General features: G+C 36.0%; 1 protein-coding gene across 9 annotated transcripts; it reads right to left on the bottom strand.

The window, feature by feature from the left end:
* Positions 1–1,527: 1,527 nt before the first annotated feature.
* On the bottom strand, positions 1,528–16,900 carry LOC6644775 (protein retinal degeneration B). Of its 9 annotated transcripts, none has more exons than XM_023177107.2 (14): positions 16,797–16,899; positions 11,492–11,745; positions 11,292–11,389; positions 9,644–9,788; positions 9,303–9,494; positions 8,801–9,214; positions 8,332–8,726; positions 7,904–7,936; positions 7,499–7,574; positions 6,101–7,429; positions 5,896–6,033; positions 4,821–5,791; positions 4,573–4,745; positions 1,528–1,849 (listed from the first exon to the last, which is right to left on the bottom strand). In XM_023177107.2, the coding sequence occupies exons 3-14, from the start codon at positions 11,367–11,369 to the stop codon at positions 1,777–1,779; spliced, it is 4,017 nt and encodes a 1,338-aa protein (XP_023032875.1). In that variant the 5' UTR covers positions 11,370–11,389; positions 11,492–11,745; positions 16,797–16,899; the 3' UTR covers positions 1,528–1,776. The 9 variants fall into 9 exon arrangements, with proteins under 9 accessions (XP_023032875.1, XP_023032878.1, XP_023032877.1 ...); XM_023177110.2 differs by lacking the exon at positions 1,528–1,849 and adding an exon at positions 2,454–2,528 and having other exon boundaries at positions 5,935–6,033; positions 16,797–16,900; XM_023177109.2 differs by lacking the exon at positions 1,528–1,849 and adding an exon at positions 2,454–2,528.
* Between the last annotated feature and the right edge of the window lie 15 nt (positions 16,901–16,915).

The following is a 16,915-nucleotide window of genomic DNA, read 5'->3' as shown; positions in this document are numbered from 1 at the left end:
CTACATAGTACTTACATATGTGGAGAATTTTTTTACATACGTATAGGAATTTCTCTCTTTATTTAAATATCTTTTCAGCTGCATTTGTCTAAATATTTTTTCTAATCTAAAAACTTACCACTTACCGGATAGATAAAATGTGTTAGTTGATTTGTAAAAACTAAAAATAATTTCTTCTTTTTTTTGTATCAAATCAAATTTCTAAATACAGTGTACCCTCGGTTAACGATTTCCCACACATTTTCTTGAGAACGAACGAACAACGAAAAAGGTGGAAACCCTAATTGCAGGGGAATACCCGAACTAATGTATATTCGGCTTGTCAGTGTGACCATTTTACCGAAAATATAAACAATTTTTCACTTTCAAACTCTTTTTCTTTTTCCCTTTCAGACGACTTCTTCCGTCCAATATATTTTCAGTTATTTAACAAATGTTAAACGTTTCACTATTTTCTATAATATCTGAATTTAGAATATATGTATATGGTGAATTTTTCAGTTCTTTAAAAGTTTTGTTGTACTTTATGTCATTTCAATTCAAATTAAAACAATTAATACGTGTATTACTTTTTAGTCGGAAACACATTAGTTAATTTTACATTGATTTATATTGGAAAAGTGGTTTCGCTTAACAAACAAGATGCTGAAACGAGTTCTGTTTGTTAACTGAGGGTTCACTGTATACCTTTTAAGGCGAAAATGATGGAATATTGCAGAATTTGTTTTGCCTAAACTTTCCTTTTCTGAAAATTTATATGTGAGCCTGTCCATAAGGTTTCTTTGTTTAGTATATCTAATCTAATTGCAAGTAGATTAAGTAGATAAGCAGACTGTACTATATATCTATATGGAATTTTGTAAATTTTAATAACAAAATCATGGACAAAAGTATTGGGATCTATTCTCTTTTCAAATAAAAACTTCTAAATTTAAATAACAATATTAGTAGTTTAATTATTTATATTCTTTTTGTCACACATTGTCATCTATTTTGTGCCACACACTTTTGATGTTATAGTTCCGAATTGGGGGAGATTGATAGCTTTTGGATCCTTCTATCTAGTTCATCCCATAAAGACTCCATTGGATTGAGGTCCTTTGATTGGGAGAGTTGGGAAAGAAGGTCTGCAATATTGACAAATTTTTACAGCTTTTTGTATGGATCAATGCCAAAAGCATTATCAGACTATAACTGGTCTATTTTGAATATTTATCTAAATTCGTTTCTGGATCGTGGTCTAGTTGAAAAGTATGTATGTATGTACATATATATAAGCATAATCGAGCAAGATTCCAATTGCCAAAACTTTTGTCCATGACTTTATATTATAAAATATTTCAATTGTTTATATTTTAATGACATACTCACCGCGTGACACATTTGACTTCGGTTAAATGTTGTACAAGTTTTGGTATTGTTTTTTGTTTTTTTGTTCTTTGTTCTCATGTAGTTGTTGTTGTTGTTGTTGTTGCTATACAATATATGTTCATAAATTATATACATTGAATAATGTTGCTTACATATGTCGCGCATACATATAGTCATATGTATTTGTATATGTGTTATATATGTACACAGAGAGATGGTTATTTCTTTTTTTTGTTTGTATTGATATTGACGAAACGCAAAGGAGATCCATTTTATTATCATTTGCTTTGGGGTCTGTGACTGTGAAAATATAGTCTATATATGCGAATATATATACAAACTCTATATATATATATAGTTGCTGATGATCTGCTCTCTCGTCCTGTTTCTCTCGCTATGTGATTCTTAATGATGACTCAAATAGGTTTTACGCTTCAGATATCCGCTGCGTATGGGCGATGATAGTCCTGTCTCGTTGCTAATTGTGTGTATGTATTATATTTTAATTTTTTTTTTATTTTTTTATGAAAACAAGTCAATGGAGTGTGTAAGGTGTGTCGGGGTATAGATGTACATATGTTGGTGGGTGTCAGGTTTTGGGTAAAAAATTGGATTTGGTTTAAAAGAAAGATAAAGTTTATGTTAGGAACAGAGATTTGAAATTGAATTTCACTCTAATTTCGATTTCTGCTGCTGCACAACACCAATCAGCTAAGAATGCATTATCAATTCACTATATAATTATAACCAATAAGTGATAAATAAGTGTTTCAAACTATAAGCACTAAGCCAAAACAAAATTAACATCAATTTTGCTGTAATTTGTCAATTATATATATATATATATATACCCTATGCCCACATAAAGGCGGAAATGATGCTTGACACTTGTAGGGGGATTCCCAACTAAAGAAACACAACAATTTTGTGGAATTAAGCAAATCGGAGTAAATATACATATGTATGACAGTTTAATTTTGTATCAATTCTAGAACGTGGCATAGGGTATTATAAAGTCGATGTACACCGACATGTTTCTCTTTTTTTTTTTTAATAATTTTGTATATTTTTTTTGTTGGGTGTTTTGTTTTATTTATTTGTTTATTTGGTTTGTCTGCATTGCATTTCAAACTTCATTCGTTGGTTGTTCATGCAGCCTGAGGGTGATATAGATCCAGCAATTGATTCGATTTAATATTATTGTACACATATATATGTATGCATATACGTTTGGTTTATGGTGGGCGTGGTTGTGGTTGTGGTGGAAGCAATTGTTTTGGTTTAAGCATATGTTTAAATAACAAACGAAGAAAAAAAAGGATACAAATTGTAATATTATAAATCATATATAATATAAATTGGGAGGTATAAATATATATATATTTTGTTTTGCATTTTTGGTTTATGAATTTATACAATTACATTATATATATATATATTTGGTGTTTTCTTTTGATCTTTAGCTTTTGTTTTTTTATACTCTTGCAAAATAAAGAAATCAAATCCCTATGAAAAGTTAAACTTATTATAGGAATAACATGTTAATTTGTTTTGATCGATAATTGAACATTTCTTTCTCATCAGTTTGCAAGCGTATACAAAATTCTCGGCATTACCGAAATTCTTGTTATAGTAGGTATATAATTTGGCTATATATATATTATAATATCAGTTGATACTTTGTATGTATATTAATTATGATTATATCAAATTGTAGAAATAATACAAAATGGATTTCTATATAACTTAATATATACTAAGTGATGTAAATAATACGGCATTTTGTTCGAAAAGTTAACATAACGAAATAAAAAAAATAATAATAATAATACATTGATATCATCTCGCATATAAATAGACTAGGATTGAATGATGGTTTGGTTGGATTGGATGGTTGTGGTGGTTGGTAATGGCGTGGCTAAAAAGTCCTCATTCAGTTTGTTGGCCAGATTGTTGCTGATGTTCGTGCTGTTGTTGTTGTTGATATTGTTGCTGGCCAATTGCAGTTCAAAGGCAGTGCTGCTCCATGAGAGCAAGAGTTGGTGCAATATATTTGTAACGGGATGGGGACAGATCAAGATTAAGTCAGGCGGGGGCAGGACGGGGGGCGTGGCAGGGCGCAGGGTGACATGGTAAAGTGTAAAAGTTAAAAGTAGTCTTTGGTTTTTGGCAAGATATTAGTGTTGGGTCTGCTCATTTTGTGAAAATAAATCAATTTTTTCAATCACTTGTTTAGTTTTTCATTTTAAAATATTATTCAGATGGTCGCTTATGGATTGATTAACTTGATTTGTTGTTCCCTGACTAACTTCTTTGATGTTTGCTTTACTGCAACAAAGAGATACAGTTCTCTGACCATATCAATCTAAATTCCACTAAGTTTTGCAAGCATCTTTGTTGTCTTGAGAAGTTAATCATTTTCTGTTGCTTATTGTGACTTTTGGAAGTGTGAAAAAGTAAAAAAGTCAGTGGAAAAAACTGAACAAGTGATTGAACAATCGAAGAAATGAGCAGCCAACGCTAGAAGCTTCATTATATGCATGATGTATGTATGGTGTACGATTTTATATGTGAGACCATAAGCAGTTGAACAAAACAAAACAAATTTCCAATTTACTACATCTCTACATCTCTTTACTGTGCACTGTGCTCTTTGCTTAATTAATATCACCATTTGGTTTATTCATAAACAACTACTTGCGGTCAATGATAACTATTTCTGTTATATCGCTTTAGCTTTTCGATATATCAGCAATTTTAAAATGATGTTAAATATGCTGATGTAACACTTTCACATATAATTGTTTAAATTATAGTCATTGAACTATTTAGTCAATGGGACGGAAGAGGGGGGAGGAGCGAATGGTATGAATGAATTTCACTAGAATGAACGAAATAATGGATTATTCAAATGGTTCGAATGCAAACAAAACGAAAAGAAAAACAAAATGAAAAAGACATTAAAACTAAATGCTGAACAATAATATACAACACCAGAAATCATAAAACTAATTACAATACTTATTATTATGCATACATACAAGCATTGGATGCCTATTTACGAATATATATATAATATCTGTATATATATATATATTCATATAATTAATACAATTGTACATATATACAATACACACAGACAGACGCATACATAGAGTCAAGACTCTTGAGAGACCCAGCCTGGCTAGACGTGAATCTTACCTTCGTCGTCGTGGATTTGCCGACTGTCCGGGCAGATTAAAGCATCCGCGTGGTATGACCATGCGAGCATTACCCTTGGCCGGTCGTGACCCACCAACGGCCTGGAGGCCAGCCAAATGAGCTGCATAGCCATCACTCAAAACTGTGGCATTCGATTGCAATTTCTTGCTAACCTGTAATCATTAGAAAAAATTGTATTAAATGGACTCTTTTTTGGGCCATATTTATTTTTTTTTCTCTTTTGTTACCTTGCCCACAATGAATATCTGTTCGGATCGCATGCCAACATTGGTGTAGACACTAATATCCTTGCTGCTGCCATAGGCTGCAGTGATTGAGATTCCATGATTTTGTACCAAATTGTTGAGATAGGCTGTCTTATGCCCAAGGGGATCGGTGGACAAACCATCGGCAAAAGAGATCAGTCCATGGGGGAAATTGTGCTGGCTTAACCATGAGACAACACGCTGTTGTTGCATATCCGGACGTCCGGTTATATAGATGAGCAGATAGCCCAATTCTTGCCAATGGCGGCAGACATCCACTGCACCAGCACGAACTTTGGGATCACGACCGGTCACCGACATGGATGCCGTAAAGGAGCCATCAATGCTAAAGACCACACATTCGGTGAGCGGTGGCACCACAGCCATATAGCAATCCACCGATGTATGATCACCGCGTACAACCATTTTAATGGGATAAATGCCATAGCCGAGAGATACCTGATCGGGTATACTGTACGAGATGCGTCCATTTTTATCTGTCATTTCTGTGGTTAGGTATGTCCATTCCCCGGCTGGTGGATCCTTCATAATATGCACATCGACTTTCTCGCCATGTAATGTGATCATATCGAGTGGCCCGTACATGAAGCGAGCATTTAAACGCTGTTCCCTACCCTCCTGGACAATAATATCGTTGGCTCGATGATTGGCCGCCACATTCTTTAGCTTCACCGATGTACGTTTCTTAATCCATTTCTCTCGCGGTTGTCCCGGATGGAAGCTGCTGGCATTGTCCTTATCATCCTGTGAGCCAACAAACGGAATTCCTTCGAATTTGCCAATTTGTCTCAATATAAAGGCAATCACATCCGGACTCTCCCAGTAGCTGGCGTGAAACAAATGCGGCAAAGCATGGGCTGGGAAATTGCTTAATCCTTCCGGGCAATAGAGGGCATAATCCAGACGCTTAGTGCCCCACCATTTGTTTTGAACTACAATGGGCGCGAAATTAGTTTCGAATTAGGAATTTGAATGAATGCAAAATGTTTTTGAGGGGGAAAGGTTTCATCTACTGACTGGGTTAATCTAAACTTACGGGAATGTATGGTACTTAGGGAAACATTCTCAATCAAACCAGATATTGTGCTCTGCATTGAGGCATCCGAGAGTCTTCTACCGGCTAATAGATTATGGCCATCATTGAAATGCTGAGGATGCGATTGTATCACCTCCACTACAATGAAAATGTCGCTAAATGAAGTGAAGTCTATTTTAAGGGCAATCGCCCGATTAATACTCACATAAATGCAATGGCTGACCATTACCAAGCGGATATTTGGCATATCTGGGCACATTAACCGGTGCCAATATGGAGAATCTGGCACTAAGCAATGGCTCTAGACGCGAGGCAATCGGATCAGTTGGATGGAACAAATTGTAAACCTGATGGCAATTGGGTCTGGCCAAGGCTGCTTTGGCATCGTGCAATTTACGGGCAGCCAAGACCACAGATAGGGGTGAACCAAACATAAAGAAATCACTAATTTCGAAATCCAATTTACTGCAGGTCGAAGCACCAGCAGCGGCCCGCGAATCGCTGGATGAACTGGAGCGACGACGACGCGGCGATGGGGCAACCAAAAGACGTTTAGCATCCAAGTCAGCTGTCTCAATGAACGAACGAACTTCTTCGTGATGAGAATGATGATGTTGATGTTGATGCTGATGATGATGATGTTCCATGTCCAGACGGGAGTGACGGCTATTGATAGTCGGATTGGGAATCGAATTGTTGGCATCACCATCGCCACCGGTATTCAATGTAGCTGGCTGACAACCATTTCCACCGCGACACAATGCCTCATAGGCCAGTAGCGAGCCCATAGAATCGCCAAGCATAACAATTTGGCCGGAGAAGCCATGTCCTTCTTCCGATTTCAAGAACTCATGGTAAACAATATTGGCAGCGGACACAGTTTTATTGACTGTCTCTTGATACTCGGGCGAGGCTACTGATAGCAAAGGTATCGCTCCAATTGGCACATCCGCTATATTAGGTATATCAGCGGCCGATGGTGAAGCATCAAACGAATATGGACTAAGGCTCGATAGAATGCCCAAGGCGTCGGTGCATATCGATGGACAGGGTACCATTTTAATTGTCACATGGGTCAACAGGCTGGGATAATGCTGACGCATTACAGCCTCGAATGAGCCACGAAATGTTGTAACATCTGATTTTTTGGCGGTCAATTCACTTGCCGCATCCAGCACGCTGCCAGCATGGATGACAAGTATTAATATGGTGGTCGGACATGATGGTGTGCTTGGAGAACCCGGCGGTGATGAGTCATGGCTGCGATCCACGCTAGCCGATGAACGCAACTGCCGCTTATTGCCACGTTCGGAGGCGACACGCATTAGGAAATCCTGATTGAATATGCTATCATCCTGCCGACCATGATAACGCCCGACTCCAGAAGAACCGCTCGATGAAGTTCCACCGCCCATGAAACCACCGCCACCGCCGCCGCTGCTGCTGCTGCCGCCATGAGGTGGTGGACTATCATCGCCCTCGCCCAACAGCTCCAACGAACTCCACTTGGCCAATGAATTTGTCTCATTTGTGTCTAAACAAACAAATGAAATTAAAAATGGTTTACAACAATGGTATAGAACAGACTAATAGTTTATCTTACCCAAGCAATCAAAGAATTCCTCATCTGAATTGGATTTAGAATCAACTTCCAAACGTTCCATACGCCAATTGGCCACCTGTGAAATCCAATGAAATCGAAAAACAAAATTATAATCAATTTAAGGTAGTAAATTTTATTTGGCTAAGCCAACAACAGTTATTCTTGTTCTATCGAAATGAGAGGGCAAAAACTAAAAAACATTTAGTCTGAGAAGGAATAAAAGGAAAGCTTTTCTTTTCGCTCGTTTTGTTACGATATTAACAAAAGGAAATTTGATTAAAAATTGGCCAGAAATTTGAAATGACAATTATTATTATTCAAAGGAAGTTTCATTGATTAAATTCTAAAACAATAAGAAGAAAGAGGAAGGGGATTATGTTATCGGATAGTTTAGGTGGAACTTACGTGGTGTCTGGGTGGCTCTGTTTTGGCATGCGGCTTTGTGTATTTGTTTTGAAATGTTTTTTGGAGTTTTCGGGATTGTTGTCAAGTTGTGCAAGGAAATTAAACAGATTCTTGGTAAGAGAGAAATAATACACATACAAAACACAGAGAAAAGGACAGAGACAAAGACTGGACAAAAAAAAAAAACGGAAACAAAAACCAAGAAACCGATTTTCTTAAAAAGAAAACTAAACTAAACTAGACAGAACATAATAATTTGAATTCTTTCCATTTCCTACACAAAAAAAAAAAGGAAAATAAACATCATACAGACACAGATATGGACATGTGTACTACTTTGCATTGATATTCTGTTTCCTTTGTCCAAAAATACGAGAATAAAACTCGCAAAACATTGCAAAATATGATCACATGGATTTGCTGCTTACCTGCAAATCAAAACTATGTGCCGAACCCACTGGGGAATGGAGGGCACCTTTAGATCCAAATTTGCTTTTACTATTCGCACCACCAATGCCAGTGGCTAGCTGAATACTTTGGGATCTCGAGCGTTGACTGGACCCACCGGTAGTGGCACCTTGTTGTTGATTGCTTGTACTTAGATCCAGACCGGCGCCAATTCCATCGTTCTCATCCTCAACATCATCATCGTCATCGCCCTCATCCTCATCGGAACTGCCTTCGGCGCTTGGCGGTTGTTGTGTCACAATTGGTGGTATAGCTGGAGCAGATTTCTTTCGCTCACTACCAACAGTAATGGCGGCAGAGGAGGTAGCAGCACCTGCACTTGCCGCTGTGCTAACATAAGCCTCCGAGTTGCTATCTAATTAAAGCAACGAAAGCCGAAACAAATACATAAGTAAGGGCAAACAATGTGACTTTTTTGGAAATACTAACCGGCATCGCTGCCCTCTTCGCCGCTGCCCATTTTCTTGGCCAGCGCCAATTGGGTTTGCCTCTCCAATTCGCGTATATCCTCAATGGTTAGTCCATGCCATTCATCTTGCCAGGCCCAAGCCTGACGATGGGCACGCAACATTACTTTCCGTAGTGCTATATCGTGTATGAATTTTTCTAGTTTTGTTTGCATTCCCCAATAGCGGAATTCAACACGGCAGATTTTATAGGCAGTCATCAAGGACATGTTGCGGGATGTTGGTTGCTTTTTACCCTTGACTTCACGCCAATATTCCTCTAGCCAGTCATCGCCTAATGGACCACGTCCCGTCTTATCTGACACGAAATGTTTGGGATCCTCTTCTTTGATATAATCACCGCCCCAAAGTTGATCCTTAACAATGTCAATTACATCTACAAAAATTCAAAATGTCTCAGATTATATTTTCAAAACCTTTTTCCAAGCGTGTGTGTGTGTGTGTGTGTGTGTATGTTTACTTACCCACAATACGATTACGTAAATCACTTCCAGATAGTTGAAATACGTTTTCTTGGAAGCCATTATCTGGATAATAATACGTTTCAATGTCCAATGAGAATTTCTCAACGAATGGACAAGTATAGCGTGTCCTTGTGTATGGATATGCATTCCATGCCTCTTCCTCAACTGTCAGGGCACTTTTGGGCAATAAACCTGCAATTAGACCTTAATTTTATGAAATACGAAGAAACAGAAAGATGGAAAAAGAACCAAATGTGAAATGGCATGATTCAGGAATGATCGATCGATCGATCGATCGACTGATCAATCAATCGACCTGTAAGGGTAGAGGGAATACGCACTTTTTATCCAACCGGGTAAATGATTGCCCACATGATAGATTTTTTTCGTATATTGTCCATTGCCGCCGGGTCCATCTTTATAGGGTTCATTAATAATGATCTCTACTCCGCTACCTTCGCCGTGGCTCTCCTGGCGACTCTTTTTCTGTATTTTTGGAGAACATGAGAATGAAGATGAAGTGAGTTTTAGTACATTTTTCCACAGAAAACCTTGAAAGGGCCCCTTGGAAGTCAATCACCAGTAATCAAGTCCCAATATCATCGTGTGATTCTAAATTTGGGGTCTTAGAAAGATCGACTATTTGATCGAGTACATCAGAAATTTAAAATACTTGCAGCAGTTCTTTCTCGAATCAAATGAATGAAAGGAAAACCACTTGATCGAACCCATTTCTATAGATTATTGACACTCTGCTAATCTTTTATATTAACAAATATAATTAATTATCAGAACATGACAAATAATCAACACTTTTTTAGGTATATTCCGAGTACTTTTAGTTTTTAAATGACTCATTCGGTTTATTAAGTTCCATTCGGAAATAATCAAAATACTTTTAAAGCCTCGAATGACTCATTCGATTTATTGAGTTCCTTTCAGATTCATTTTATTCGACTTCGTTTCTTTAAGTTAAATAGTATTTGAATATGAGTATTTATTTACGAGTATTCGAAGTTTAAAGTGTTTTAAATGTATTCATGCAACCCTCTTATTGTAAGATATTATTATTGAAACAAATTATGAATATATATAAATGTTAATCAAGGGAATTTATAAAGAATCTCACAGATCTAAAAAAGGTACATAATCGAATATCTATATATGTATGTAAATAGTTTTAACCGGACGGCCATGCCCACGTTCGATACATTAAATGTAGAATAAAAATAGTTTATTCATTTGTTGATTTTAATGAATCAGATAATGTAAAACAACATAAACAATGTGTCGAATCTATAGAAGGGAGGGCGAGAAAGCGGGCGGACAAAATAGTATTTAATGTATTAGTAACACACTGAAACTAAGAAAGTGGCGTAAAGGGTGAGTAAATCCAAAAAACTGCGATTGCAAAATGTCAAATGTCTATACAGGGCCGGATTTACTCGAAATGCTGCCTTTTTGTCATATTTTTAATTATTGTGGAATTATACCTTCAATCAATAGATCTAGACATATTATTGAAACCTTTTTTCAGGAATATTGTGAACAGGCCTGTTCAGTCCGAGTTTTTGAGTCGTTCTCAAACGTAACGAGTCAAAGATATAGCGTTTTCGTATTCGAAACACTTTTGATTCGCCAAATATGTCAGTTAACCCTGTAAACCAATATTGACAATATCGGATTTTATCACTTATGGCTAATATTGTTACTCTCAACATATTAAAGAATTATACAAAAATTACTTTATATTCCACTGAGTAAGAGGCAAACGTTTTGTAACCGAGTAATTTGGCTCGAAATCAAAATTAAAATCATGTCTCGAATCTGATTTCAAACAAAATAAAGCGAATATGAAAACGATTTTTAGAAATTCAGAAATATTAGTAATTAAGTTAAGCCCTAAACAAATTGCCCCTATTTTGAATTCAGACCTTATTCTTATCGCATTTTCGATTTATTAATGTAAACAAAAATGGTAAAACTTACCGCTATCATATACAGCTGGGCAATGCGATACTCCTCGACGGTGAGGGGCAACGGTATGCGATATTCCTTGATCAACATTTTGATCTAGTTGCTTTTATCTGAGGCGAAATAATAATAATGACGATGATGGATGATGTGTGGATGGCGATTGGTTGCGATTAAAAATTGAAATTGTTCGCAATGGCGTTTGCTTTCCTTACTTTGTAATCACGACCTTCTTCTTCTTCTTCTATATACACACAAATAATAGTCTATAACATATATGGAAATATATATACATAATACATAGGTATGTACATATATATGTAGGTTGTCTTCTTAGCTAATCATCGATTCTTATTGGACATGGTGACGACCATGGATGGTGCTAGGTGCTGGGTGTTGGGTGTTGGTTGTTGGTGGTGGGGCCAACGCTTGGCGTCTGACGTAGATTGAGTGTCTTTCCTCCTATGACCTGTAAATGTCATAGAACAACAACAATAACAGCATGAGTTTGCTTAGCTTAGTTTATAATTTAGATGCTCGTAGGTTAGTTAGGTAGTTTAGTTGCTATGGCTTCTCTCTCTCTCTCTCTCTCTCTTTCTGTGTGTGTGTGTGTGTGTGTATGTAATTTGAGTAATGTAAATTGGCATTTTATTTATTGATTTCTTCCCCTCGCTGAATATTTGGGGTGAATAAAGTCAGCATGTTGGCTAGAAAAAGGTCACACACAACGAAACAGACAGACACACAGTTGGGTGTTGGGGAACCTCGACAAATTTCCCTTCTTATACTGCCAAAATCGACACCTGGATCGCCCCTCACACCCCTCATTACCCCGTAAACCTCAATTTCGATCCCCTTCTCAACGCTCGAACCACCTCTGTGACGAACAATGACCAACAAGAATGTCCGATAAGGTCGCCTCTGTCTGGCTCAACAACAACAAAGACAATTACGTTTTTATCGTGCATAATTTTTGTCGTTGTTGTTGTTGGTTTTTTTTTTTTTTGCTGTTCTTGTTACCTTGAACCGTTTTGCTGCTTTCTTTTTTACTAATTGGATTTATTGTTGACTGCTGACACAACAGCAATAGCCAGATCAAAGGTGAATAGGGGAATAGGGTAGTATAAAAGTGGTGGGCGGTACACACACACACACACATACACAGAGCTAGCGTGTGAGAGAGGGAAAGCGAAGGCCTCTCTACATCTGTACACTTTTTATTACCACGTTATATATTCTATATATATACACAAACTATAGTAATTTATTCTTTATCACATTTTCCTTTGCTAATTTCTTTAATAGGGTTTTAAAAAATAAACAACAACACAGGGAATCATCAAGTAAGTCAAAGGTAAGCGAAAATGGAATTTAAGGTGGCCAGATACATAGCAAAATATACAGGTGGGTAAACATAAATAAACGCCAAAAGCAACATTGAATTAAAATTCTAAAATGTTTAATAATAATCTTTGGTATATTATCCAGAATGTTGTTATTGTAGTTGTCACACGTTGCGTATACGTTATGTTTGGCTAAATAATGGACGTTAAAAAGGGGCAGCTGGACAATTTTGCTCTTAAAAGTATGCAACAAGCACTCCAAGCATTCGGTTTTTGTTATATATAAAGATGTTTTGGAGTAGTGGATAAAAAATGGATTTCCCAAGCAAACATTATTTGTACACAATTTATAGGTTACAAGGCACACGAAAAGTTATAAATTTGTTGCATATTATTAATACTTTTGCAAACTAATGCATACTTTTGGGAGGCCTTTCCTAAGCGTGTTAAAGATTTTTCTATGCAAAATAAAAGAAAAATCACTTAAAATTTAGACATATCTTAATTTCTTTATAGATATTGTCGAATAAATTTGTTAAGATATGATTATTTAAGAGGGCTGACGATTTCGCAAAATGAAACTGACATTTTTTTCCGTCTCACAGCCAATTGATTGCCCACATAGACCAGCCACGCCCACACACAACCGCAGCCCACATACTTGCGGGTGTGTGTATGTGGGAAGGGGGCGTTAGAAATGCAAAATAATACCAATCAATATTTATTGGGAACAATCCTAAAAACAGGGTGGGAGCGGGCAGGGGGGATTGGAGGCAAAAAAAAATACAGAAAAGAACTGACAAATAAAGAGAAGATGGGGGGAAGGGACTCTGATGGTCATATTACATATTCACGCTCATGTCATGGTAGATAAGTGGACACGACAGCACAGCAGAGGACAGGACAGGAGGAGTGTCAGGGCAAACGTTTCAAAACGTCAAAACTCGACATTTGTATGTACATACAATTTTTAATAAGGTAATTTCATATAGAGAGGCTTTTTAATAATAAAAAAAAAAAAAAAACATTGAGCAATTTGCAATTCATAGAACGATGAACGATCAAAATGCGTGATCTTTAAACTTTTGCTTTGGCTCTCTCGTTAAAATAAATTGTTCGCCATAAACCACACATGTTTTAATTAAAGCCAGTGTAAAGTGCAACTACAATATGTACACAATTATATAATGATAATTTTGTATAAAGGCATAAATCAAGGTACGTGCCGTCTCTCAATCTGTTTGTCCCCTTCAATTTCATTGGAATAGCATTTATTAGTCAAAACCGACCGATTCAATGCGTTTAAAGTGTATAGCGTATCTTTATGTATGTAGTATGTACATACATACATACAGATATATGTATACTTCATCAGCCCTTATCTGAAAGTTTTATATTTTTTGATAAATACATTGCATATATAAGAGGTTAACATAGTTATTTAGGCGCCATAAAGAAAAACGTTCAATCTAAGCTCTAAGAAATGAAGTTCAGCATAAGCGGTTCAACCTTTTAAAACATATGTTGGCCACCGACTTTGAAAATACACTTTCAAACACGCCTTTGCAATCCTAAAATGAATCTGCTTGATTCTAGTCCTCGCAAATGAATTTAATTTTGCACAATTTGAAACATATATTTTAAATCGCATTAATTTGTCGTTTCGAAAAAGGAGAACAGGTAATGCCAGCTAAGAATAATTCTTATGAATTAATTGTTGGAACGAAATTATCCATTAATACTTTGAATTGTTCTCACCATATTAGCTTATTAGAAAATATTTAAAAGCCATCATTTTGATGAATTTATAAGAAAATTTGCAATTAATCAAAGGCAAATGATTTGAAACCGTATAATTTGGCTCGGAATCAAAAACGAGAACAGGTCTGATAATTTAGACAAATTTTTATATTAAATTGTGAATAGTTGCGATTTTCGATTTTGTTTTTTTTCCAAAAAAGCAAATATAATGTTTGTTTTATTAGCCTGGATAGACTTGAAATACATTTATTTGCTCCACTTATTTTCGGTTTAGTAATTTTGGGTTAAGGAATTTTTGAAAGTTTACTTTATAACAAAATTAAATGCGATTTAAGATAACTTAAAAATAGGTCCATGATTTTTCTGTATTTACATGGTTTCTTAATCTATAAAATAATTTCATATTAAATTTCCATGGTGGTTTCCTAGTAAAAAGGAAAAATTTTATGCTTTACACACTCTTATCTGCTAATGTATGTACATATATCAAACGGGTCTTATAGAAATGGCCAAAATAAAGTTATTCTGATCAGAGCGATAATGTAAGAAAAGATATACATATGTATGTATGTATGTATGTACATACATATATGTAAGATTAAAGCATATGAATGCCTGTGTATCAATGCGTGAGAGTGAGTCGCACTAAGATTGTTTAAATATGAAGAAAGAGAGGCAGAGATACTTCTGTAATTATTTCAAGGTCATTTATTTACATGACGTCATATTGCTTAAGACAATTGCGAAAGCTATCAACTTCTTCACGAATTACAGCTAAAATAGGTATAGAAAGTCTGCTGCAAATATATGTACATATGTATTTATAATCAGCAATCCGACAGCCGACTTTGAGATTATATGGAAACTGTCAGCTGTTTACATACAAATGTTAGTGTGTGTATATGCAGATACAATAAGATATTATCTATCTTATTTGGTTTTGCATTTGTTTGCCTTCTTTTTGATGATGAAAAGATTACTCTGCTGGGCCAATTGGATTGAATAAAACTTTAATAACTTAAATATGCAACGCAATTAGGCAGTTAAAAGCAGCTCAGTCATCGTGAAGAGATAGTTTAATTTAAGTTTAAAAGGAGATTTGCAGAAGCATGAAGCGAGAATGTGTACAATTGTATGTACGTGTGTGTGTGTGTGTGTGTGTGTGTGTGGGACAGAGACGCGTATGCATTGAAGTGTGAAGGTCATTTATTTTAAAATTTAAATGATAAACTGGAATGTTGGATAAGTTGTTACAACTTACATGAACTTTGCACTGTAATCATGTGAATGACTTAATGGACAACAACAATAACAACACTAAGAGGGGTTTGCCAAGTGTTGACAGCCAAAGAAAAGGTAAATTAAGCTTGAGTTAATGAAAGTAAAACAACTAACATACGAGGTAGGATAAAGAAAATGAAGGGGGGGTCAGTTACACACACACACACACACAATATATATGCACACCTGTGGCGCGCTTTATGTTTATTAATAATTTATAAATATAACAGCAGAGCAAAAGAACACAGTGCGTGCACCTGTCGCTACCCAGGGCTCAGCTTAAAGAGCCTATAGGGACGGAGAGAGAGCGAGAGAGAGAGCACGCGAGGGAGAACATGTGAGAGGGCAAAGGGAAAAAATCAGTGGCCTAACGGTGAGGCTTTGGTCTAAAAATTACTGTACCTAAAGCCCACGGCCAATCAGGCGAATATACTCAATTTGCACGCAATGCCTAGGAGAAAGAGATAATAACTGTAATTTTATTTATTTAATTCGAGATTCTTATCAGAGTGAGTTACAAGAGAGCAAACGATAGAAAGGAAGAGAGAGATACCAAGCAAGAGCGACAGAGAGCGAGAAAAGACCTTGAGAAGTTTACACACTGCCATTGAAGCATTTTTGCACATTTCCACACATTTGGAAAACTCAAATTGTTTTTTTTGTTGTTGTTTCTTTTACTTTTGGATTGTTTTCTCAGCGAACCAGCTGCACAATTAACAAAACTTAAAAAAAATCAAATAATACCAACAGAGAGTGTAGTTGATATGTATATATGTTAGTACATAGATACATATGCATACACCTATACGAGAGTGTGTATGTGTGTATAAAAAATAGCACAGATTTTTGGCAATGGTTTGTTTTTGTTTTTCCAGCTTCTTGTTATTTTGTTTTGCCATTCACACAATTTATTGATTGAGTATTGCTTATATTTTTGCATTTATTTAGATATATATATAAGTTTCTACAACTGAGTTGTTTTTTTTTTTTTTGGTCAAGCGACCTGCGTACGAACGAGCCAGAAATCTAACATATTTGCATGCAATACGCTTGTAGCTTAAATTTCCAATCAGAAAATCTATTTACAAAGTTTCTCAATCTATAAATATGATATTTCCAACTGTGTTGTCAATACCTTCTGCCGTTTAGTTTTCCGCGCTAATAGTATAAACACAATTATTTTTTATCAAAAAAATTTACAAGCGACAGACGCGCGCAACACACCGCTCACCCAGAAACAAAAACAACACTGAA

The sequence above is a fragment of the Drosophila willistoni genome (genome assembly GCF_018902025.1).
Source record: "Drosophila willistoni isolate 14030-0811.24 chromosome XL unlocalized genomic scaffold, UCI_dwil_1.1 Seg142, whole genome shotgun sequence".
In the NCBI taxonomy this organism is placed as follows: domain Eukaryota; kingdom Metazoa; phylum Arthropoda; class Insecta; order Diptera; family Drosophilidae; genus Drosophila; species Drosophila willistoni.
This window is presented reverse-complemented; position numbering and strand designations above follow the sequence as displayed.